This window comes from Crinia signifera, chromosome 1, assembly GCF_055691185.1.
Source record: "Crinia signifera chromosome 1, ASM5569118v1, whole genome shotgun sequence".
In the NCBI taxonomy this organism is placed as follows: domain Eukaryota; kingdom Metazoa; phylum Chordata; class Amphibia; order Anura; family Myobatrachidae; genus Crinia; species Crinia signifera.
In genome coordinates, this window is record NC_139217.1 from 198,314,683 (window position 1) to 198,338,607 (window position 23,925).

At 41.4% G+C, this 23,925-nt stretch overlaps 2 protein-coding genes across 3 annotated transcripts in view; both read right to left on the reverse strand.

Annotated features, from left to right (window-relative positions):
* LOC146066743 (putative E3 ubiquitin-protein ligase HERC6) overlaps positions 1-23,925 on the reverse strand; it is a 437,857-nt gene that overhangs the window by 211,433 nt on the left and 202,499 nt on the right. The window lies entirely within an intron of this gene.
* LOC146066707 (putative E3 ubiquitin-protein ligase HERC3) overlaps positions 14,488-23,925 on the reverse strand; it is a 108,466-nt gene continuing 99,028 nt past the window's right edge. For both annotated transcript variants that reach the window (XM_083179130.1, XM_083179128.1), the window contains 4 exons: positions 23,811-23,893; positions 22,897-23,080; positions 18,989-19,091; positions 14,488-15,130 (listed from right to left, as the gene is read on the reverse strand). In XM_083179130.1, the coding sequence (XP_083035256.1) occupies positions 14,922-15,130; positions 18,989-19,091; positions 22,897-23,080; positions 23,811-23,893 (579 nt within the window). In that variant the 3' untranslated portion in view covers positions 14,488-14,921. The remainder of the gene's footprint in view (positions 15,131-18,988; positions 19,092-22,896; positions 23,081-23,810; positions 23,894-23,925) is intronic.

The following is a 23,925-nucleotide window of genomic DNA, read 5'->3' on the forward strand; positions in this document are numbered from 1 at the left end:
TGATTACATGTTTAGTTCTCAAGAATGTTCCTTTTTCAGACCCTCTTATTAATCACTACAAATCCCTGTAGTTTATTGAGATAATAAAGTGGAATAATAACATTCCACGTACACGTATACAGTACTGTACTGTTTTTGTATGTTTTGCTGTAACAAGCCATTGAGCTCATTGTAAACAGGAAGGACTGGTAATGTTTCTCAAGGTAGTCACATGGGTTCTGTGATATTAGCTTTCCCAGAAGTGCCAAACAGCCTTCTGGGAATTAGGAGTAAGGGGGAGGTATTACAAAAGAAAAGAGCAATTATTTTTATTTTATATTTCAATATTTAGAAAAGAAAACACACTGACAGAGGAAGCCAATTCCCCTACATTAGCCTAATATATTTGTAGATGTTTATGGTATTATAATACTTTGTACATTTAAGTTTAATATATCCAATTCAGTTACTGAAAAAAAAACACTTAAGTTTTTAGCAAGCAAAGATTTAAACATATTTCGATTTAAAAATATATATTATTCTACCACTTTTAAGCGCTGTGATGACATAGATCTCTAGATAGCAGCTGAAGCCGGCAGTACTGGGCACAGCATGTATTTCCATTTTTTTGCAGGGAGCACCTGACCAGGTCATGACAACAGAAAAATAGAAATAGATATACACTCCAGCGCTATCTTCAAATATACCAGTTAAATACACCCAGTATATGATTTCTCAGATTATTTAGGGGCCTCAGTCTCTTCTATAGACACCCTTTAGAGACCTTACTGACCTTAAGTCAGATCCCTACATTCACATAAAGGTATCTTTCTCTTCGTATTGCACCTTCAGTTCACGACTCCCCTCTATCCAGATATTCCCAACTCAGACGTCTTAATGTTTACTGACCTTAAAATAAGGCCCTATTTTCACATCAAAGGTATCTTTACTCTGTAATGAACTCTTCCACATTCCCTTGATTCAACCGTCTGCACACCATATATATTCGGCTCAACACTCACCTCTATATGAGGCCCTATGTTCACTGCAAGGTTTCTTTAATGGAGACGTCCGTATATATAATCCTCCATGGGAAAGAATCTCCAAACACGGGATGCCCAGTACAAGAAATTTATTTCATCCAACATGCAAAAAACATAGTAAAAACGATTAAAAAAGTATCCGCACAGGGATGAAATGAGACCACAATTACCCTCTCCCTATATCCGGATAAGGGAAGAGAGTACTACTAGATGTAAAAAAAAGTATAGGGTCTCACCATCTGCTGTGCCTTTCTCCTCTCACCAACGCGTTTCAGGCTATTTGATACAGCCCTTTTTCAAGGTGTGAGTTAGTGTCTGTGTGGGAGGGTATTTATACCCATTCTCCACTACAAATTTAAAAAAAAACAGATCTGGATCGATTAAAATCCATTACAAAAATTATACATATATACTTCTTAAAAATACATAAAAATCCATGCCCTAAGGCTACCTAATACATAGACTCATCCTCTCTATTGCCACAATGCCCAATACATGATAAAATACATATAAAGTGTAACGTGCTTATAGGGTAACAGTTTGTGCAGAAATTCCGTGTTTTCCACGGCGCCCGGTGTAGGCAGCTGATTACCATCTATCTCCCGGTGTGTGAGCGCTACCGGAAGTGCGTATTTGCATTTCCGGTCCGTTATTCTTTAATGTCCTCTCTGCTACGCGGTCTCAGGTAGTTTGGTTCCTCCTAATGGCGTCTAACACCGGAAGTACGTGTATCTTCTTCCATCATATCCTCTCAATGGAACGCAAATCATGCTTTTTTCTCCGCTTGCATTTCCTTGTTGTTAGCGGCCATTTTCTCTGTGATTCGTTCCATTAACCAAATGGAATACATTTTATGTGTATTCTTTCTTGCGGGCGCCATACTGGAGTCTGAATATCGCTCCGAATGTACAGACAAAAACAACACATATAAAAGGGGGTTAATATATGGAATAACAACTACCTATATTAGAAAAACGTATATTATTTATACAAGCCTATGTTATCCCAAAAAGCGTTATAAAAAAACATTTCAATTCGAAACCCACATTCAGGCCCAATGACTCAATAGTTTTATGTGCATAGATTTTTTTCATTTCCATACATGATAGCCTCTTCTCTTTGTCATTTACTCTCCAGTTGTCTTTTATGATATTAATCCTGCAAAAAGACAGAATATGACTGGGATCCTTATTATGTGTATTTTTAAAATGTGTGGAAACATTGTGGGTCTCAAGCCCTTTTCTTATGTTCCTCACATGCTCTGCCATACGTGCTTTAAGCATTCTAATAGTTTTTCCTATATACTGTTTATGGCAGGCACATTCAATTAAATATACACAGAATTTACTACTGCATGTAATAAAATCTTCTATTGTATGCCATTCTCCTAGTTGCACACATTTATATTGGTTCATAACAGCACCCTCGCCCTTACACACCCTACACATAGAGCAGGTTCCGCACCTGTAAAAGCCCTTTGATTTAATGTAACTGAACGGTGTGGGTGTGTTTATTGCACTTGACACAACCAGATTTTTTAAATTATTAGCCTTTCTATAGATGAAGTGCGGATGTTCATCTATATGATGTTTGAGCATAGGGTCACTCTTTAAAAGTCCCCAGTGCCTCTTAATAATTTTTTCTATTTGTTTCGATTGGCTGGTGAACCTAGTAATAAAGTTAACCCCTCTATATTCTTTGACAGGTTTCACTATTTTTGGTGCATCACCACTATATTTCTGTACAGATGTTTGTCCCTTTAATCTGGCTTTTTGGATGATCTTCTGTTCATATCCTTTACTTTTGAACTGGTTTTCAAGTTTATCTGCATGGATCTCGTATACTTCTAAATCCGTGCAGTTCCTGCCTATTCTTTGAAACTGGCTGCTAGGTATACTTCGTAGCCAGTTTATATGATGATTGCTGGTGTAATTAATGAAAGAATTGCAATCAGTTAGTTTTTCATAATTTCTGGTCTTGATGGTACAATCCTCAATATATATATGTATAGATCCAGAAAATTTACATGGGTTTGACTGATTTCAAAAGTAAGGTTAACATTTATGTTATTATTGTTCAGTTCTCTAAAAAAATCATCAAGGGAAGCACTGTCACCTCTCCACACAAATAAAATATCGTCTATGTATCTTTTCCAGGACACTAGGCTGGCACCATGCCGCAAGTTGTTAAATATGCTCTGCTCTTCCCATCGTGCCATAAACAGGTTCGCATAGCTTGGTGCCAGCCTAGTGCCCATTGCAGTCCCGGTAAGTTGTAGGTAAAAATCATCATTAAACCAAAAATAATTATTATTTAAAATCAATGCTATTCCTTCCAGGATGAAGTTTTTCTTGTCTATAGGAGTATTTTCTTTATCCAGAAAGTACGCAACTGCACTGAGCCCTACGGTGTGGTCTATGATCGTATACAAAGACGTCACATCCGAGGTGATCAATGTACAATCTGATTCCCACTGAATGGTCTTAATTAAATCTAAAGTCGCCATGGTGTCTTTCAGATAAGATGTAGTTTTTTGGACTAGAGGCTGTAACAGAGTATCTAAGTAGTGGGAACTACCTGAGACCGCGTAGCACAGAGGACATTAAAGAATAACGGACCGGAAATGCAACTTCCGGTAGCGCTCACACACCGGGAGATAGATGATAATCAGCTGCCTACACCGGGCGCCGTGGAAAACACGGAATTTCTGCACAAACTGTTACCCTATAAGCACGTTACACTTTATATGTATTTTATCATGTATTGGGCATTGTGGCAATAGAGAGGGTGAGTCTATGTATTAGGTAGCCTTAGGGCATGGATTTTATGTATTTTTAAGAAGTATATATGTATAATTTTTGTAATGGATTTTAATCGATCCAGATCTGTTTTTTTTTTAATTTGTAGTGGAGAATGGGTATAAATACCCTACCACACAGACACTAACTTACACCTTGAAAAAGGGCTGTATCAAATAGCCTGAAACGCGTTGGTGAGAGGAGAAAGGCACAGCAGATGGTGAGACCCTATACTTTTTTTACATCTAGTAGTACTCTCTTCCCTTATCCGGATATAGGGAGAGGGTAATTGTGGTCTCATTTCATCCCTGTGCGGATACTTTTTTAATCGTTTTTACTATGTTTTTTGCATGTTGGATGAAATAAATTTCTTGTACTGGGCATCCCGTGTTTGGAGATTCTTTCCCATGGAGGATTATATATACGGACGTCTCCATTAAAGAAACCTTGCAGTGAACATAGGGCCTCATATAGAGGTGAGTGTTGAGCCGAATATATATGGTGTGCAGACGGTTGAATCAAGGGAATGTGGAAGAGTTCATTACAGAGTAAAGATACCTTTGATGTGAAAATAGGGCCTTATTTTAAGGTCAGTAAACATTAGGACGTCTGAGTTGGGAATATCTGGATAGAGGGGAGTCGTGAACTGAAGGTGCAATACGAAGAGAAAGATACCTTTATGTGAATGTAGGGATCTGACTTAAGGTCAGTAAGGTCTCTAAAGGGTGTCTATAGAAGAGACTGAGGCCCCTAAATAATCTGAGAAATCATATACTGGGTGTATTTAACTGGTATATTTGAAGATAGCGCTGGAGTGTATATCTATTTCTATTTTTCTGCATGTTCTTTGGGAAACTGGTGTCCCACAGATATACATATAGCTGCAATCTTTGGCGCAACCACCTACCTGTAACCCTTTTTGTTTACACCCAGGTCATGACAACGGTCAGGGTCTTAAGGCCCCCATACACTATGCGATTTGGGCCTGATTTCACCCGATTCTGGAGGATCGGGCAGAGAAATCAGGTGAAATTGCCCAAATCGCGTACGGTATGACATCCGATCTGATCCGATGTGCGCATCAGATCAGATCTGGATGTCGGACGGTTTGCACATAAGATAAATCTTATGTGCAGCCAGCAGGTCCGGGGGAGCAGCAGAAGGGGTAATGAGCAGCAGGAGAGGTGGCAGGGAGTGGAGTCCTGTCCAGCTGCAGGAGGGGTAGTGGGCTAGCGGCAGGCGGGGAGCGGGGACCGCATAACAGAGTCTGGGTAGCGGCGAGTGGGAGAATAGGAAACATCCTGGGCGGGCAGGGAGGCCGCTGATTGGCTGCACTAAGTGTGACGCATGCTGTTTACCTTTGCCTGGCTGGATGGTGATCTCCCCATTCTTTCCGATCCCCATTCTTTCCGGACTGCTAAAGATCTGGGATACCGGTACCCGGAACCTCCATACAACAACAGTGTCTAGGATTGGATTGGACAAGACCGTCTGCAGCTTTGCGAATGGACATGTGATTATATGCTTTTATATTGTTTATCATTGTGAGTTCCCTGTAGTGAATAATATTGTGTTTACTGCGCAATGATCTTTTTATGTTGATATACCCCGCTTTCTCACATCCCATTAAATTGGGAAAAGGGGATTATCATTTGTGTCATTTTAGGTACCTTACGACCTTGAATGTATATGGACCAGTACCTCAACAAAAGTTATGTAATGTTTCTTTGTTACTAAACTTACAAGGCTAGCACTAAGTGGTTTCACCAATTTTACCTACCACTAAGTCTTTCACCAATTGAGTGTTCATGTTGACAGGACACTTGGTGTTATCACTGGCTGCTTGATCTTGATTAGCTGCGCTCTTTTTTGATAATAACCTTTTCTTGAGCTCTTGTCCAATCAGCAGCTGCCCACTCCTTTGAATAGAATGTTTCATATTCTCCCACTTGCTGCTACCTGGATTCTGTTATGCGGTCCCCACCTGCAGCTACTTCTCCAGTACTGCCACTAGCCCACTACCCCTCCTGCAGTTAGACCGGATCCCGCTCCCCAACACCCCTTCTGCCGCTAGCTCACTACCCCTTCTGCAGCTCCCACGGACCGGACCCTGCTCTCCGGTTCCCGCTCCCCAGACCTGCTCCCAAGGACCAGGACTCTGCCCCCGCCACGGACCATGACGCCACCCCACCTGAAAGCTCCCCCCAGACCCTGCTCTCCTGCAACTCCACCGGATTTACATGTGATAAATCGATCTGAATTATCACATGTAAAAAATGGCACATCAAGTGCAAAATCATATCGGGAGCTCAGTGGAAGTCGGGCCGACATTAAGCCGAATTATCCTTAGGACAAGTCGGCCTAATGTATGGGGGCCTTTAGACACCATTCTTCCTTTGCTGCTGCAACTGAGACAGTCACAGGGTGATTAGTGGGGCAGAGATGCAGAGGCGTCGCTGGAGACTACGGGCAGTGATTGTCTAGACATATTTTTTTTAAGTGCGAATGTATACCATGAAGCTATTATCAGTAGTTAATAATCATTAATTACCTGCCTTGGGTCTCCTGTTGCTGTGATTTATTTTTGATTGTTACCTTGAGTAGAAGTTTCTAGTCCAGCTCACCTCACAGTAGTTGGCTTTTATGACAGTTACGGTATAGATCATCGGTTCTCAAACTGTGGGTCCTGACCTTCTCAGCATGGGGTTGCGACTCCATGTTGCTGACCATCGGGCTGATGACTTTTTTAAACTCAATCAGTGATTCAAGGAGTCTGAAAAGTCTGTTGAATTGTCTGTTATTTTAGACTCCTCCCATCATTTTGTGCCTCCACAATGCTGCCATGTACAGATGGGTCTGTTCCCATCCTTGCAGGGGATGGCGCTGGCGTCGCCAGCCGCCATCCCCCGCCAGCGCCATGGCGATCGTGAGAAGGGGACGCGCGCGCACCCCCTTCCGACGGCGCTTCCAAACGTTTCCCCGGGTCCCCGCCGGCTTGCCGGCGGTAACCCCGGGTCCCCGCCGCCTGCCCGCACCCCCCCTAACCCCGTCCGTCTCCCTGAGGCGGAGACGGACAGGGTTTCCGCCACGCTAGCGACGGAGACTGAGACGCGCGTGCGCGTGAGACGCACGCGCGTCTCAGTCTCCTCGCTGGCGAGGCTGCTGGCGGGTCGCCAGCGCGTACGTTCTGGCGACCCGCCAGCAAGGATGTGCATAGGCACATACTGTATGTGCTGTCTGCTGACTACACATGTGATGTGATAACCTTCTGTAGTAACTTGCTGGGGTCCTGTAATAATTTTTGTTGTCTGATGGGGCCACAGAGCAAAATAGTTTGAGGACCCTGGTATAGATGATAGACAATGTCTAGGTTGACCACTAATGGTCAACAGTGACTAGGTCGATACCGAAAAATGGTGGACATAACCTAGGTCGACACTACCAAAATGTCAACACAAGCTTATGGTCGACATGGGAAAAATCGACATTCAAAAGGTCCACATGAGTTTTTCATTAGGTAGTGTTGGACTGACTGGGACATCAAAAGGCCACTGGAGAAAAGCAATAGTAGTGGCCTGTGAAAAAGAGCCACTGATAGGACATAAGGATGACCACACAGCACAAGCAGCTACCCAACTATTCATAATACTGTACATAAAATTTCCTTAAATGTTAAAACTTTTAATGTAATCTATGGACTATTTTGGAGCTGCAATCTCCAGCTGGCTCCTAGCATGACATGCAGTGCTTCATAGTTCTACAATACCAAAGAGCCAAATACTGTACGCTATTAAAACAAAAGCATCATTGGTACTACTTTGCATTGTATTTAGGTTTCTTTTGCATCTGTAGCTTCTTGTGAATAGTGAAGGAAAGCAGATTTCATCCATGTGTGTATCTTGGGTATGATTTAATAGAATGAGAGATTCATAAAATGAGAGATTTGGTAAGAAATCTCCAGGTTTTTTTTAAAGCGGCAATCATTTACACTACAAAACCAGTTTGATTTTGCAGTGTAAATGATTGCCGCTTTAAAAAAACTGGAGATTTCTTACCAAATCTCTCACTTTCTGAATCTCTCATCCTATTAATTCTCACCCAATATGTTATGTAATCAAAGTGTCATACAGTTTATTAAGGTCTCTTACTGTACTAAAATAAATCATTTCATAGGTGCTTGTATTATCTAGCATTATAAACTGTAGAGTATCTTTATAGCATGTCATGAGAACGTGGCCAGTGAGTGGGAATTTACTATATTATACATTGCCAAATTAGTATGCATAACTGAAAAAACTGTTTTGGGGTTTTCATTAAGTCATTGGTACACTGCACTTTTTTTACATTGTATATAAAAAACAGTTTCATCAAACCACATCTCAATACATTGACCATATTTGTTTTTTTGTAGAAAATGTAAAAAACAATGCTTGAAAGGATATTTAGTGTTTCAATGGTTGAGTATCCGGTATCCGGATATCCCTTATCCGAATTATTCCAAAAAACGTGGTTTTTGGAATCATTCGAATTTTTTTTTTTTTTTTAACCCCCTAACCCTCTTTTCATACTTACCAAGTCCCCGGGCGTCCACAGCAGGCCTCCGGCATCTTCTCCAGGGTCTCTAGTGGTCCCAGGAATGCATTGCGCGAGTGTGTGCGTGCGCCGGTGACGTCACCGGTACGCGCGCAATGCATTCCTGGGACCGCTGGAGACCCAGAGAAGATGCCGGAGGCCTGCTGTGGACGCCGAGGGACCACCGGACACCATCAGGGGACAGGTAAGTATGCTTTAAAAAATATATTCCAAAAACCGAAAAATTCCCCTATCCGGAATGCTCGTGGTCCCGAGCATTTCGGATAGGGGATACTCAACCTGTACAATTACATATGTGTAAATATATTGTTAAGATGCAGCTACTAGCCCAACATCTGCAAGCTCCATTCCACCGAATTCAGTAATTATGGGAAATTTACGAAGATGGGAGTTCTATTTCATATAGGATGTTGCTATGGCCAACCAATCATATTTTGTCTATTCACTTCTAGAGGGCGCTAAATAAATAAGTAGTAGATTTTGATTGGTTGCAGATAGCAACATCCCATGTGAAACAGAACTACCATCTTAATACATTTCCTCTATCATCTCTTGTAAATGTCACTGTTGCACGGAAAATTATCAGCAGTTGAAACAAAGTCGCTTGAATATATGTAAAATATGTATTAACTTTCCTCTTTTTTTTCTGTCAAAGTTGAGCTATCAATAACTTGGTCGATATTAATATATGGCTCAGCACATACCGGTCATCCGGGGAGAGAGCACCAAAATAAAATATGGAATAGTGGGAGTTTAGGTAGGGGAAGTACTCGGTAACCCAGGACTTCAGATAGGAGGGTAAAACTGCACCCTCCTTCAGATAGGAGGGTGAAAATCACCACAATTGTGCCAGCACTTATTTAAATGTGAAACGGCCAGGTAAAATGAAGCCTAGCAGGGGTGAGATAAAGACAATGTTGCAATTTGTAAAAATGCTCAACATGGGATATACATTTAGATACATGAAAACACCCCCTGCCAGTCTTCATCAGAAATCAAGCGAGAGAGATCAGATTCCCATTTTGCCAAAACACTCAATTTCTGGGGAGAATAGAGGTCTACGAAATGATACCACTTACTAGTACCCCCGTTACTGTCAACTATATTTAATAAAACCCATAGGAAATTAGGGATTGCAAAAATTGTATGTGGGGGTTGTGTAACACTGACTAGCAAATGGCAGATTTGTAAATATGTATAGGAATTCCTATGTGGCAGGGAGAAATGGGATTGGAGTTAAACGGTAGCAGATGACCATCGACTGTTGCTTTGCCAAGTGATACAAGACCACAATATACCCAACAGTCCAATTTCAAATTGGGGATCAGGGAAGTCAAACCTGCTAATGACAGATTATCTACTACTAGTTTGAGCCACGCCTTTCACGCCGAAAGGACCACTGCTGAACGAGCTACCAGACGTTGACCCTCAGGTTGAAGGAGCCAGAGGACATCAGCTCATTGGAGAGGGGCAACCAAGCAAATTTCCAACTAAACTCATGGTTTGGGATTACCAGCTACAATCCAAGCATTGAGGGGGGAGAGAATACATGCTAAAAGGCATAAGTCTGGGAACGTTAGACCTCTTTTAGATTCAGGAAGCGACATTGTAGAATGAGCCAGCCTAGTTTTTTTTTCCTTTCCAGACATATTTTATGAAGGTGGAGTAAAATTTAAAAATTAAAGCTTTAGGGAGTAGAATAGGGATATTCCGGAATAAGTACATCAGTTTGGGGAGGACAATCATTTTCAAGGAGGCAATACGACTTACCCACAAAATGTGATGCTTCATCCAGTATGACAGTAACAGGGGCATTTTTGTAGGAGGGGGAGGTAATTGGTGGATATTATGTCCGAGACTTTCGGAGTAAGATGGATCCCAAGATTTTATAGGCTTCTATCCTGCCAAGCATAGTCATACTGGGTTTTCAAAGATTGAAGGTGGTCAGTGGAGAAATTTATCGGGAGTGCCTTGGTCTTAGAATTGTTTAATTTATAATACGACACGGCAAATGTAAATGACGTAGCCAGATATCTGTGTTGACTAGTTTAAGCAAGACATTGTCTGAAAACAAACTGATTTTACATTCACTGACAAAGATAGTGGGGCCTTGAATTGTTTCGTTGGATCAGATAGCTTCTGACAGAGGCTCTAGCGCTAAAGCAAAAACAAAAGGGGATAGTGGGCAACCGTGACAGGTTCCATTTGTAATTTGAAATGGGGAGGAAAGGATACCATTCACAAAAATTCACAACACCAACTAGAAAAAGGACAGGAAGGGCCTGTAAAATAATAAAGTAACTTACTGGCATAATAAACAAGTTATAAAAAAAATGCATGAAAACACATGCTTTTAAAAAAGTAAACAGTGAAGATAAAGGTGAGAAATCGCCTCAAGTGGCAGACTGGGTATAGTGGTCCACATTACAAGGACCGACATAGAAAGGACCCAGGAGGAAAAACACATATGGTTTAAAAGGATAGCACTACTCAAGTCAAGGCAGTCACAGTTGTCCAGTCCTTGGTTAATGCAGATGGCAATCTGTCAGGGATCGCATTCAAATTCCAGGAGGACAGCAGTTTGGAGCCTTCATCAGGGGTAGAGACAACTGTGGAGCGACCATCACATTTGACAATCGGACGAGTAGAGAATCCCCATTTATATTGTATATTCGCCTTCTGAAGGATACTGGTGACCAGAATGAAAGATCGCATGAGGGCCAGAGTAGCTGCAGACAGGTCTCCAAATATCTGGAGGTCGTGAATATAGACTTTGTATTGTCCGCTGTTCTAGCCGCTTGAAGGATACATTCCTTAATGTGTTAAAATATTCCGTCGGGAGCTGTCTTCCAGATCTTATACCTTAATGCGAAGAGCTGTAACTTCCACTTGGAGGTCGTCATGGAGAGAGTTGAGCTCATTGTTAGATTTGACCACCTCTTCCAGCTAGGTCTCCAGATAGTCAGTACGTTGGCCTAAAGCAGCGGATCTCAAAACTGTGTTCCTGACCTTCTCAGCATGGGGTCACGACTCCATGTTGCTGACCCTCAGGCTGATTACTTTTCTAATCTCAGTCAGTGATTCAAGGAGTCTGAAACATTTGTTGAATTATCTTATTTTAGACTCCTACCATCATTATGTGCCTCCACAATTTTGCCATACATGTGCTATCTGCTGACTACACATGTGATGTGATGTGATGACTTTCTGCAGTAACTTACTGGGGTCCTTATTATTGTTATTGTCTGATGGGGTCCCAGAGCATAATAAGTTTGAGGACTCCTGACCTAAAGCATCAATAGAGAGTTGGCAGGTTTGCTAGGCCAATTTAAATTATTGTGTGATGTCCGGTTTGAAGGAGGTGAAAAGCTGTTTTGTAGAGCCAACCATTAATGGGTCGCCATCTGCCATCTTGGACATCAGAGAGGGAAGTTCAGATGGGTTAGCAGGGGGTTTCATACTTTATTAGAAGAGGATTTCTCCATAGTACTTTGATACGGAGATGATTGTTTGAAGTACTGTAGAGGAGCCTCTATTGTGTTTGGGAGGCATCACACCCTTCATAAAGGAGAGGAGAACCAGTATGCAAAACACAACAAAGTAAAGACAGAAGGTATAGCCTGTGGCCACAAGATGGTGCTGCTGTATTGAGAATTGTTGCAGGCCATGTAGTGAGTAGAGCAAGGAGGTCTATGGAGCTCCAGAGCTGGGAGAGATATTTCAGATCTAGGATTGCTCTGCAGCATAGGCCAAACCACAGCTGTGGGTGAGTAGGCAAACCCCTCTGTCCCAGGTGACACAGTAACCAAGCCAAGAGGGCCCCATGGGGAAGACGTGGGGGAGAGAAGTAACTGGTGGCCACGAAGCTGCATACTTACAGGCACCAAGGGTGTAGTGGGTCGCACCGAGGTCATCTAAGCCCACTGATACAGGGCCTCCAGGCAGAGATGGGCGACCCACCGTCCAGCGGCCGAGTCACAGGTCATGCGGAGTCAGGGACATCGTAGCCACATCAGACTATGAAGGAACGGGAAATCTATACCATGGCTTCACAGTCCATGGCAGGACCAGAGCGGTGGTGGATGACACTTCCCAGACTTCTTCTCTGGCTTCCAGAAGAAGCCAGAGTTTTGCGGCGCTGGTGGTAATATGGGGGTGTGGAAAAGACACAACATGAAGTTCTGCACCCAAAGGTCTATGGTGGTGCTCTGCCACACAGCCAAGAACCTCAACAGTCAACCTCCCACTCCGGGGTCCTTCAGGTGGAAGTCCATCTCATCATGCAGCGGGTTTGTCGGCGGGCTTAACCTCTGGTCTTCTAGTAGCCTTCACCTTTGATAAAGCCAGTTGAACTGGCGAAAATTCTGGCTTAGTTTTACCAGCACTGCCACTAACCAGCCTCTCTTGGATAAAACTCTGAACTGGATACATTTACAGTCAACTTCCAGCCCCGAACCAGACCGACACAATTGATTCAGGACTCCTAGAGCCCCAATCTAGGGCCAAAAAAAGTTTCCCTTGAGCTGCAACGCCTTTCCACTCCAGGATACCCCTTGCCTAATATGAATGCTCAGCGAGTGAGGATCTACATATAGTGAGTGCAAGAAATCAGCTTTGGGACATATCCCTTATACAATTGGAGGTCACTATAGGAACGGGACTTGGACATTATCCAGAATCATCTATTCCCCGAGGGACTGTTAATCCAAAGACGGTATATTTTCTAAAATAAGAAAGTGCCATTTACATGCTGCGAGTCAATTATTTTTTATCATTATCTGTTTTAAGTTTCTTTATCACTACAAGAGTAACTTGTTTTCTCAATGAATATCTATGAATCAATGTTTATATGTTTTTATGCCATGGTGGTAAATAGTTTTGATCTCTCCCGAAAGTAGCGCAGTGTTACTGTATCGCCTTTTTCTTCTTTTTAGAAACCACACAGCAGCTGGGAATTAACCCCTATCAGCGCCTGTTAGTCCCTAGTGGACAACTTGTTTTTTTCTCTTTTAGTAGCCTAGGGCTGTTAGTCTTAGGCTCTCAGAGCCTCTGGCAAACGAGGCAGAGCTCTTGAGAAACTCTGTCCTCTGCGCCTACCCTGAATCCAAAAGGATTGAAAGGTAGTAGACCTGGGGCGAGTGGCCGGAGCTGAAGGAAAAAAGGCAGTTTTGGAAGCTGCCACTGTGGCCACAATTTTGTCCAGTTCGGACCCAAATAGAACTGACCCCTCATAAGGCAAGGCACCTAAAGCCCTTTTGGATTCACAACTGAAGAGGCAGAAACTTGGGAGACTAAGGTGGCCGCGTCAAGCACCGCCTACCCTAAATACAAGGCAGCCTGTTGTATACGTGAAACGAAGGGAAGCAATTCCACCCTTTCCATACCCGTGGAGTAACCCGCAGATTAGGCATCTGACCATTCCAGCAATGCCTTGTCAATTATAATCAACTTTAAGAAATTCTCAATCTTCCTATCAGTCGGATCCTTAAGGGATGCTGTATTTGGGATAGGAAATGTAGCAATAATATATATATATATATATATATATATATATATATATGTGTGTGTTTGTGTATACGCACACACACGCAGATGTGTCCAGCTAGCCTCCTTTCTTGTTAAACAGCCCTTCTAGTCGCACCTACTAAATATAGTTTTATTTATTTTTTTGCAAAAAATAATGATTAGGACACGCAAGCACCTTCTGCTGATTAAAATGGTATGCGGTATATCTATATGCAATGCATAATTGCGGCTGTATCGGCATATGAAATGCAACATTATACTGTTTTCAAGGAAAACATTGTAAAGTTCCATTTCGTATGCAGAAACAGCGGCAGTCACACACAGAATATAGATATGCTGCATACCATTTTAATCAGCAGAATCTGCTTGTGCATCTTATTCCCTCTATTTTGCAAATAAGTAAACAAAAGGTAAACAAAAAAATACATTTGGGTTGAAGTAATTGGTTACTGTCTTTTATACAAATAAAGTTCATGTGTTTTTTTTTTTTCTTTAAATGAACTACTTAAATGCCCTTGGACCAAAAGAAAAAACAAACAAACAAGACATCATTCAACCAAAACCTTTAATGCTTTGAAAGTAACTTGGTACCATGGAAAAAAAGCTTTTGAGAGAACCTGTTCAACCGAATATTGCTCGCTTGCTCTCAACACATATATGAATTACTAACCACAATACAATAAGAGCAAAGAGAAACAAAAAGTAAAACAGTAAAATCAAACGATAAAAACAGCAGCGGTCTGAACAAATATCAAATACTTTGAGATGCCCATAGCCCGCACAGGATTTATTCTTTTTTTTTTTATTACTTTTTTGTCTGTACATCTTTTTTCATTTATAAAAATAGAAACGGAAACATTTCTGGTTTTTCTTTGATATGTATACAACATTGAGTGTATTTTTACAAGACATTAATATTAAATAAGCCCATTAGAGATAAAGTGCATGTAGATGCAGAAGTAAGGAAACACAAGACTATTTATCATGCTAAGCTGAAGCCCTCATAATGGTCTATGGCTTGGTTGAGTCTTGTCCTGAGGATTTCTTTGTTGCTGTACTTGGGCAGGTCCAGAAGGTTGTAGCACGTATGTGCCACAGGCAGGTGGTCTTCCCCTGTGGCTATTGGCTGAATGATGATGCGTAAGCTGGACATTCCATAGATGGGAATACGGTCACTGCCTGTGAGGAACACTGCAAGGAAAGCAAAGTTTAGTGTTTTGACAGGAAACCCTCTTCGCAAGTAACCAGATTACATCACTGTTACATTACAGAAAGTGAGGGATACAGATATCCATTCAATTTTTCTCCTACTCATTAGGATTAAAACGAATACTCATACTTGATTACTTTTTACCCCGGAAACATGGGAGAGGCTAGGAGGAGATGTGCAGGTGGTGAGGAGCCATGAACACAGGTCATCGCAGAACCACCACCCACTGCCTTTTGTAACAGTGCATGTTGCCACAACAATACAGTTTACTAAGAGTTGGAGCTGCTATTCGCTCTCTGGAGTCCAGGAGAGCTCCTGGAAGTTAGTCAGGCTCCGATCATAAATACATATTTGGTATAATTACATTTTAGGGTAGGGAAGAATTAATTTACTGTGCATGAAAAATAAACTTGCTGGCCAGCCTTATCTATATATTGTTCATCACCCACTGAGGAAATGGAGATTTTTTAGTATTTGTAACAGTGCTGGGTGCAAATATCTCTGTGGCTTCCTGTATGGCAACAAAGAAAAGAAAGGATACGAATATCCACAAAAAAGGCGCTATGTATGAGTGGATTGGCTAAGTGCAGCAGCAGTCTAAAAAAGGGGGAAGTCGACCCCAATACAATGGAAGACAGAAAAGGGGGTGGTTGACTGCGCTAGATTATAGTGAGATGAATAATTTACAAAGGGTAGATCAGAAAATGCATAGACATAAACATATAGGTCAGGTGTGTGGTAAAAAAGGTTAGACAATTTATTATAACTTTTCACATAAGAATAAAAAATATGGCAAAATAAAACAACAGTAAAAATTGATAAAAAATGACACTGATCATAATAGTCACCCTTAGACGATAAAGGAAAGTTCAGTCCGATTGGATGGTCTTAGATTTTCAGAATTGTTGTTGGATTGGATGAGTGAGTCACACCTGGAGATGTCAATTTTTTCCTATGGGATTTGTAGCAAAGTGAGGGGCCAGTTCACTTTGTGATGCAGATTTTGTAAACCGTGGTGGATGGTACCAAAGATGGTATTGTGGTACTTGTGGGAACACTGGACCTCTATGGACCCAACCGGGCTTGTTAAGGGGGTGGCGTACCTCCAGATGAACCGAAGCCACGGGTGGGGATATGGGTATCCCAAGTGTTCCACTCACTGAGATGTTTGAAAATGGTGGAGAAAGGATTCTCTGGGAGTAGAATTCTCCTGATGGAAGGTGTGGAATCCAATGAATAAAAGACCGTTAGTATCAAGTTTTGAGGGGTGATCAGGTCATCCAGGGGCGCACCTACGCGTTTCGCCGCTCTCAGCAGCTTTTTCAAGGTGACTTACAGGGTCTATTGTCTGGGTTTATATACCCTGTATAATAAGCATAATCACACACACCTGACTGTAATCATTAGGAATTAAAAAATCGTTTGCGTTTGATATAACATATGACACTTGAATGTGGGAGACAGACCTATTAGCGGCAATTATATAGATGCAAGGAATAGCTAAAATTACCTTTAGAAGTAGTGAAAAGGAAGAAAATCTCCAGCGCGGGGATCGTAGGGGACGGAAGTATGCAGTTACCCGTACTTCCGGTCTATGACACGCAAGCTGCCGGTATTGGCCAATACCAGTTTTTAGAGCGTTACTAACTAATGTTTATTTATGGGACATGTGTGCACCTGTTTGAGTAAAGTAAAACCAATGCAGGGATCATTACTAATAAAAACAACGAATATGCGTTCCATATAAAACCAATACTTCCGCATTACATTGCGGTCCACATACAACCCACTTCCGCCTCAGGACATTGTCCTGCACGGAACTAGCAAGCACTATCAGTGTTGCATCCCCGTCACGACTAAACAAGCGCCGAAGTATTTCCGGCAGCTTGCGTGTCATGGAAGTATGCAGTTACCCGTACTTCCGGTCTGTCCCCTACGATCCCCGCGCTGGAGATATTTTCTTCCTTTTCACTACTTCTAAAGGTAATTTTAGCTATTCCTTGCATCTATATAATTGCCGCTAATAGGTCTGTCTCCCACATTCAAGTGTCATATGTTATATCAAACGCAAACGATTTTTTAATTCCTAATGATTACAGTCAGGTGTGTGTGATTATGCTCATTATACAGGGTATATAAACCCAGACAATAGACCCTGTAAGTCACCTTGAAAAAGCTGCTGAGAGCGGCGAAACGCGTAGGTGCGCCCCTGGATGACCTGATCACCCCTCAAAACTTGATACTAACGGTCTTTTATTCATTGGATTCCACACCTTCCATCAGGAGAATTCTACTCCCAGAGAATCCTTCTCCACCATTTTCAAACATCTCAGTGAGTGGAACACTTGGGATACCCATATCCCCACCCGTGGCTTCGGTTCATGTGTGCCAACTGGCAAGAGAGCTGCTGATGGTTACAAAGACCAAACACGGCCTAAACAGTCAATTAATGGCCTCAAAATACATTCAATAACTAAAAGCATTATCTTTAAAACAGCATGACCGATACATTATGTGGTCATGCAGACTACCAGTAAGGAGGTATATGGAAAACTCAAAATGCATTATATGCAAAAGGAAAGATAAACTTCCTTCTTAATTGCGGGGCTAAATGCCACCATTTCTTCACCATTGTCTTTTATTTACAGTACATTCGTAGCTGAAGACATCTACATTCAAAATTAGATTTCAGACTCATCAATACAAATTCCTACATTCCTCTTACATAATGTAGCAGAGAAATTCAAAATCAACTGAACGTTTTGTCATCATTTTTATGCCATCCGCACAAAGGAATGCTAGAACGTGATGTCTTCCATCAAGTAGATAGAGATCGCTTAGAAAATGCTCCTACATTGCTCCGTGTGTAGGGGCCATAGCGATAGGGGCTCGCGGGCCTGCGGGCCTGCGCCGCTATCGGACACCGATTAATATCCTGCATGCAGGATAAATCTAGTAAGATCATCGGTCAGGGCCAGAGTTCTCAAAGGAGAAACACCTGGACAGATCGCTCAGCACACACAGCGCTGACACATCATTGTGCAGCGCTGAGTACTGAGCAATCTACATTGCTCAAATCACTCAGCAGTGTCGCCCCATGTGTAGGCCCCATCACCTTAACCCCTTACCGACGCAGCCTGTTTTTGCCTTCCTGACAGAGGCCTTTTTTTCAAATCTGACATGTATCACTTAAGTGGGGATAACTTTTTTTTGCTTTTACTTATCCCAGTGATTTTGAGATTGTTTTCTCGTGACACATTGTACTTCAAGTTAGTGGTAAATTTTGGTCGATACAGTCTTTTTTTTTTTTGTGAAAAATACCAAAATGTCTTAAAAAAATTGAACATTTTGCAATTTGCAAAATGTTAAATTCTCTGCTTGTGAGACAAATAATCATACCACTCAAAATAATTCATAACTAACAAAGATCATATGTCTACTTTATGTTTTAATCATTATTTCAAACTCCTTTTATTTTTTTGGGACACTAGGGGGCAGCAGAGTCAAAATTATACACCTAACACAGTAAACGCTGCTTTTGGCTGTTCACGTTTGAACAGCCAATCGCATCGATCGCTGAGGGGGGGGGGGGCATCAGTGCCCCCCCTGGGCAATGAGGGAAGATGTCTGCTGTCAGGGACAGCAGACATCGTCCCTCTGTCACCGCGTCTATAGACGCGGTGACAGTTACAAGTCATGACGTACATTTATGCCATGTGTCGGGAAGTACATCCCGACCATGACGTAAATGTACGTCAAATGTCGGGAAGGGGTTAATAAATACACATTCTGCTTACATAACAAGATATGCAAGACACACAGAAAACACAGCCACTTACACAGAAACTTCTTTTTCTTCTCCAGTGGGAATTCATGGAACGTTTCCCAAAACATCCGCACAGTAGGGTGCACAGTTGAGTATTCACCTTTGTAGACAGCATTCTGTATCAGAGACAAATAACACCATACTGTATTGTATAGTAAGAACTGCAAGTTAGGTATAATAGCCCCCTCAAAAAACCCCGTTGACCTAAAGCCATGTCAACCTTTTAAATGTGTCGCCCTAAAGACTGTCGACATTCAGTGTCGACCTAGTGACCGTATACAGTGTAAAATTGCAATAGTTTCATAAGTGTCAAAGGCTTTTATTGACAAGTACATTGTTTATGCAACAAGTAAATATTTGCAGGGTTGTCCCTTTACTTTTCAAGACCTCTGCAATTCGCCATGGCAGCTGTCAATCAACTTCTGAGCCACATACTGACTGATGGCCTCCTATTCTTGTCTAATCAATGCTTGGAGTTTGTCAGAATTTGTGGGTTTGTGTTTGTCCACGCTCCTCTTTAGAATTGACTACTAGTTCTCAATAGGATTTGAAGGGAGAAAGAAGGAAGACTAGCACAAACTTTAATCTCATATTCTAAAATCTAGTAACCAATATAACCAGCTATTATGGACCTGCCACGTCCTTACAATTTCTATAGTTGGCTGTGCTCCCAAGAGTCATAAATTTTCTATAGTTGGCGGTGCTCCCAAGAGTCATAAATTGATGATGACGTCCTCTTAGGATAATAGGCGTCTATACGTCATCACAGCAGTACGTACAGGGCATTAGCCAGATAGACGGTTGCCGTGGATAAGGATGCGGTTACATACTATGTGATGCGGAAAGGGTGTTCCTATGGAAGGACGCCGTCAGTCACTATGGAGATGGCATCCTTGAGATGACGTCCTCTTAGGACATCCCTCAGCCCCTGTCTAGCCCTTTATCACTCCCCCTGGCAGCCGCACTCCAAAAGGCATTTGGAATATAAAATTACCAACATATTGTGGATACACAAAATTGGAAAATTGCCTGGTGTGTACATGGCAGACTCTGGAGGCAACCTTATTCCAACTGGAACTTCTGTGCTGCTTTGCATAAAAAAATCAAAAGGGATACCAAGTTTACAAGAGATTTGTTGAACTCTGATCATCATTGGTGAGAATTGGTTCCAATAGTGATATTTAGCTTTAAGGCAATTTGAAACATTGTCTCCAAAGTTTTTAAAATGAATGTGCCCAACAGATGTCAGTGCTGAATTAATTGTTATATTTAATATAGATCTATCTATGTGTTATTAATACATTTTTATACTGTGACAACTGCGCTCTCTGTTTTTCAATTATCTGTGGTTTCTTCATTCTGAGTGAGTCAGAATCACTCCTGGAGAGCAGCACTTGCCACACCCTGTTTATAATTAATTTGCAGTTTATTATATCTCTTAATTGCATGCGCCCGATATCCCTGGTTTCTGGTGTCGCGCCGTGTGTCTAAATATATCAAACCTCAGCGATAGCAGACTCAGAGTGTTCTTTCTGTATATTCAACAGCAGATCCTTCCACGGCTCTCAAACTTGATCCCAACAAAATTCACCCCCTCATTCGGTCCGTTCACTGTCCGAGAGACACACGGCCGGAAAGCAGGAATGATTTGGGAATCAAAAGAGTAGCTCTTTTTGACTATATACCTCTCTGTCCCCACTTGTGGAATAAATTACTAAGCTCCATTTGTATTTACACAGCACCAGAAAATTGCATGAATGTGTGCCAAAAAAATACCATAGGAATGTATCCTGTGGTAACCCATCCGTGACCTCAATACTTACTGCTATATTTTGCCATTTAAATCTATTTGCACTATCACTTATTAGTCATGATATATATATATATATATATATATATATATATATATATATATATATTTTTTTTTTATTTATTGTTTTCATTTTTCACATTTATTTGTCACTTGAAATTAATATCAGCCAGGCTATCATAATGCCTCATGGGAGAATATCCCCACATTGAGACCATTTTTGACTGAGGCTGATACACATACAATATTTTTCTAATATTTATAATTAATTCACACTTGTTACAATTATCACTTATGATCTTTCGCTAATCATATCCTTCACCTAAAATTCCCCAGATTAAGCTAATTCCGTTTCTTCTCTCTAATTTTTGTGCTGAGTTACAGCTGACGCTAGGATATATTCGTGAGTTCTTAATTTTAATGCATATCATTAACAATATATTTTATTAAGTTGTGCACCAACAAAGAGAGTCATCTTTTTTTTCTTTTTCGTGTTAGTTCTCAATAGGATTAAGGTCTGGGGAGTTTTCTGGCCATGGACCCAAAATTTTGATGTTTTGTTCCCCGTTATCACTTTACCTTATGTCAAGGTGCTCAATCTAGCTGGAAAAGGCATTGCTGGTAATCTAAATGCTCTTGAATGGTTGGGTAAAGTTGCTCTTGGAGGAAGTTTTAGTTGGTACCATCCTCTATTCATGGCTGTGTTCCTAGAAGTAATCCCACACACGAGAAGCAACCTGCACATGATTGGTCTCAGGGAGCTTTACTGTTAAGCATGACACAGGTTTTCCCTGGAGAGAAGTGGCTTCTTTGCTGCCTTCTTGACACAAGGCCTGCCTCAAAAAGTCTTCAACTTACTGTGTTTGCAGATGCACTCACACCTGACTGCTGCCATACTCTGCAATGATGGTGCCACGGTCCTGCAGGTGAATCAACTTTAGGAGATGTTCCTGACACTGGCTAGACCGTCTTGGGTGCCCAGAAGCATTCCTCACAAGACATTTCTCATTGTAGTTCTTGATGATTTGATAAATTGATGTTTGAGGTGCAATATTACCAACAGCAATATCCTTGCCTGCTAAACACTTTTTGCGCTAAAGCAATGATGACTGCACGTGTTTTCTGTGCAGGTAATCATGGCGAACACAGGAAGAATTAAAAAAAAAAAAAAAACAACCATAGCTATGTACACAGACTTCGATTTGCTTGAAGGTGCCCAAACACTAGTAAGATTTATCTGCAGATCTGGCTGGTTGGAACAAAAACATGGTTATGGCTGAGTGAGTTTGTCAGTTTTCCAGCATTTCCAAGGTCAACTGTCATTTGCTCTCATCCATAACCATGTTTTTGTTCCAACCAGACAGATCTGAAGATAAATCTGCGTGTGTATGGCCACCTTGAGATTCGATGTTAGATTTGATTTTCTATTAGATCTGGCATTAGATCTTCCCATTCAATTTGGCATTAGATATCAATTTCAATATCGAATTAGATTTACATTCACGGTACATTGTACACATTCGATTTACTGGATCGAATTTGATATTTCCTTGGCTGCACAGTCTATTTTTCTTTTTGAGAAAACGGGACTGTGCATCGCATTGAATGCAGATCGTAAGTGTCTTAAAAACCATTCAATGTGGATTTGAAAACAGGGAAAAATCGACGCGTGTGTACACAGCTTAACACCCTGCATAATAAGTGGTATATAAAATTGGTTACTGGATAATAAATAAATAAATCTAATCATTAATCCATGGAGACCTGAGACCAGCAAATGCATACAGCAACACATCGGACAAGAAAAGGAAGCTAAAGCAGAGAATCATTGCCCTTCACACAGGTTAAAAATAAAAGAACATACAAGAAAAAACTCAGCAACAGCTTTTCAAATTTCATAAAACATTTTCTAGAAATCAGCTCTTAAGGACCATACACACTGGGCTACTTTGCCACATTCTTCTATTGAAAGTCATCCACCCCAGGGAAAATTGCCCAGCGATTTTCCCCATCATCGTTATCCAAACCTGCTGGCCAAAAAATGTCCAGTGTGTTTGGACCTTTAGTGACTGAATCTTTATGCATTTTGTTTGTTTTTTCATGGCTCTCACCTCTTCCAGCTCTTGCCAGTTATAGTTGCTGCTGCCAACCACCATGGCCTTCAGTTCAGAGGGCTGAAACAGTTCAAGTACTTTCCCACCGCAGACTTTGAGGAATCCTGTAGAGAATGCCTCATACCATTCCTGGACTGACTTATTGAACACATAGTTTACATAAGAATCGACAAATTCTTGTCTACAAAGAATGAGAAAGATTATTAACTGTAAAGTTGGGGACACATCCTTCATTCCTAAATTATAAACACATATACCACTATCATTTCTACATTTGTATCTGGAGAAGTATCGGAAGCTCCTGAACATTTCTCTGTTTAGCCAGGTTTCTGTGGCTCAATCACCATGCTAGCTCTTTGGAGTTCACCCTTACAAGGAACGCTTCTGTCTTTATAAGCATTTAAAAATTTCTCATTATTCCCGAGTTAGTAGTAGACGCTCACCCCACAAAATCCAATGCTGGTGTCCAATACTTAACCTGATGTAGCCCATACACTTGTACGATTGCATTTGAGCCGATATTGGGCCCGATTTCCCTTTAAGCTCACCTTGCGATAAATCTCATCAAAAATGCTTTTTATTGTTGCTTTTTGTTGTGCATACAATCATGCTATTTATCGCATGCCCCTTGCAATCAGAAATCAGGTGAAATCGCATGATCGAACGTTTGATCGTATCGCATGCTGACAAAAGCACACCAGATTTATCAGACAAATCTTGAAATGGGAAAAGACCCTCAGATCGAAACATTGACTATGCCTTCTCTTTTTTAACAAAGCTGACTATACTTCCATGGTTAGTGGCCCCTGCTAAAATCTATGTTCCATTATAAGCCGCGTGGTGACTTTTCTTCGGTTTGCATTGCGACTAAGAGTATGGACATCCCCATAAATTTAAATTGTAAAACATACCGGTTTTCTTTATTCACAGTTATCTTCTCTCCTCCAGGCACCAATGGTTTTATTTCAGTGAGCCCATAACTTTCCCTACAGATCTAACATAAAAAGACATAAAAAGCATAAAATA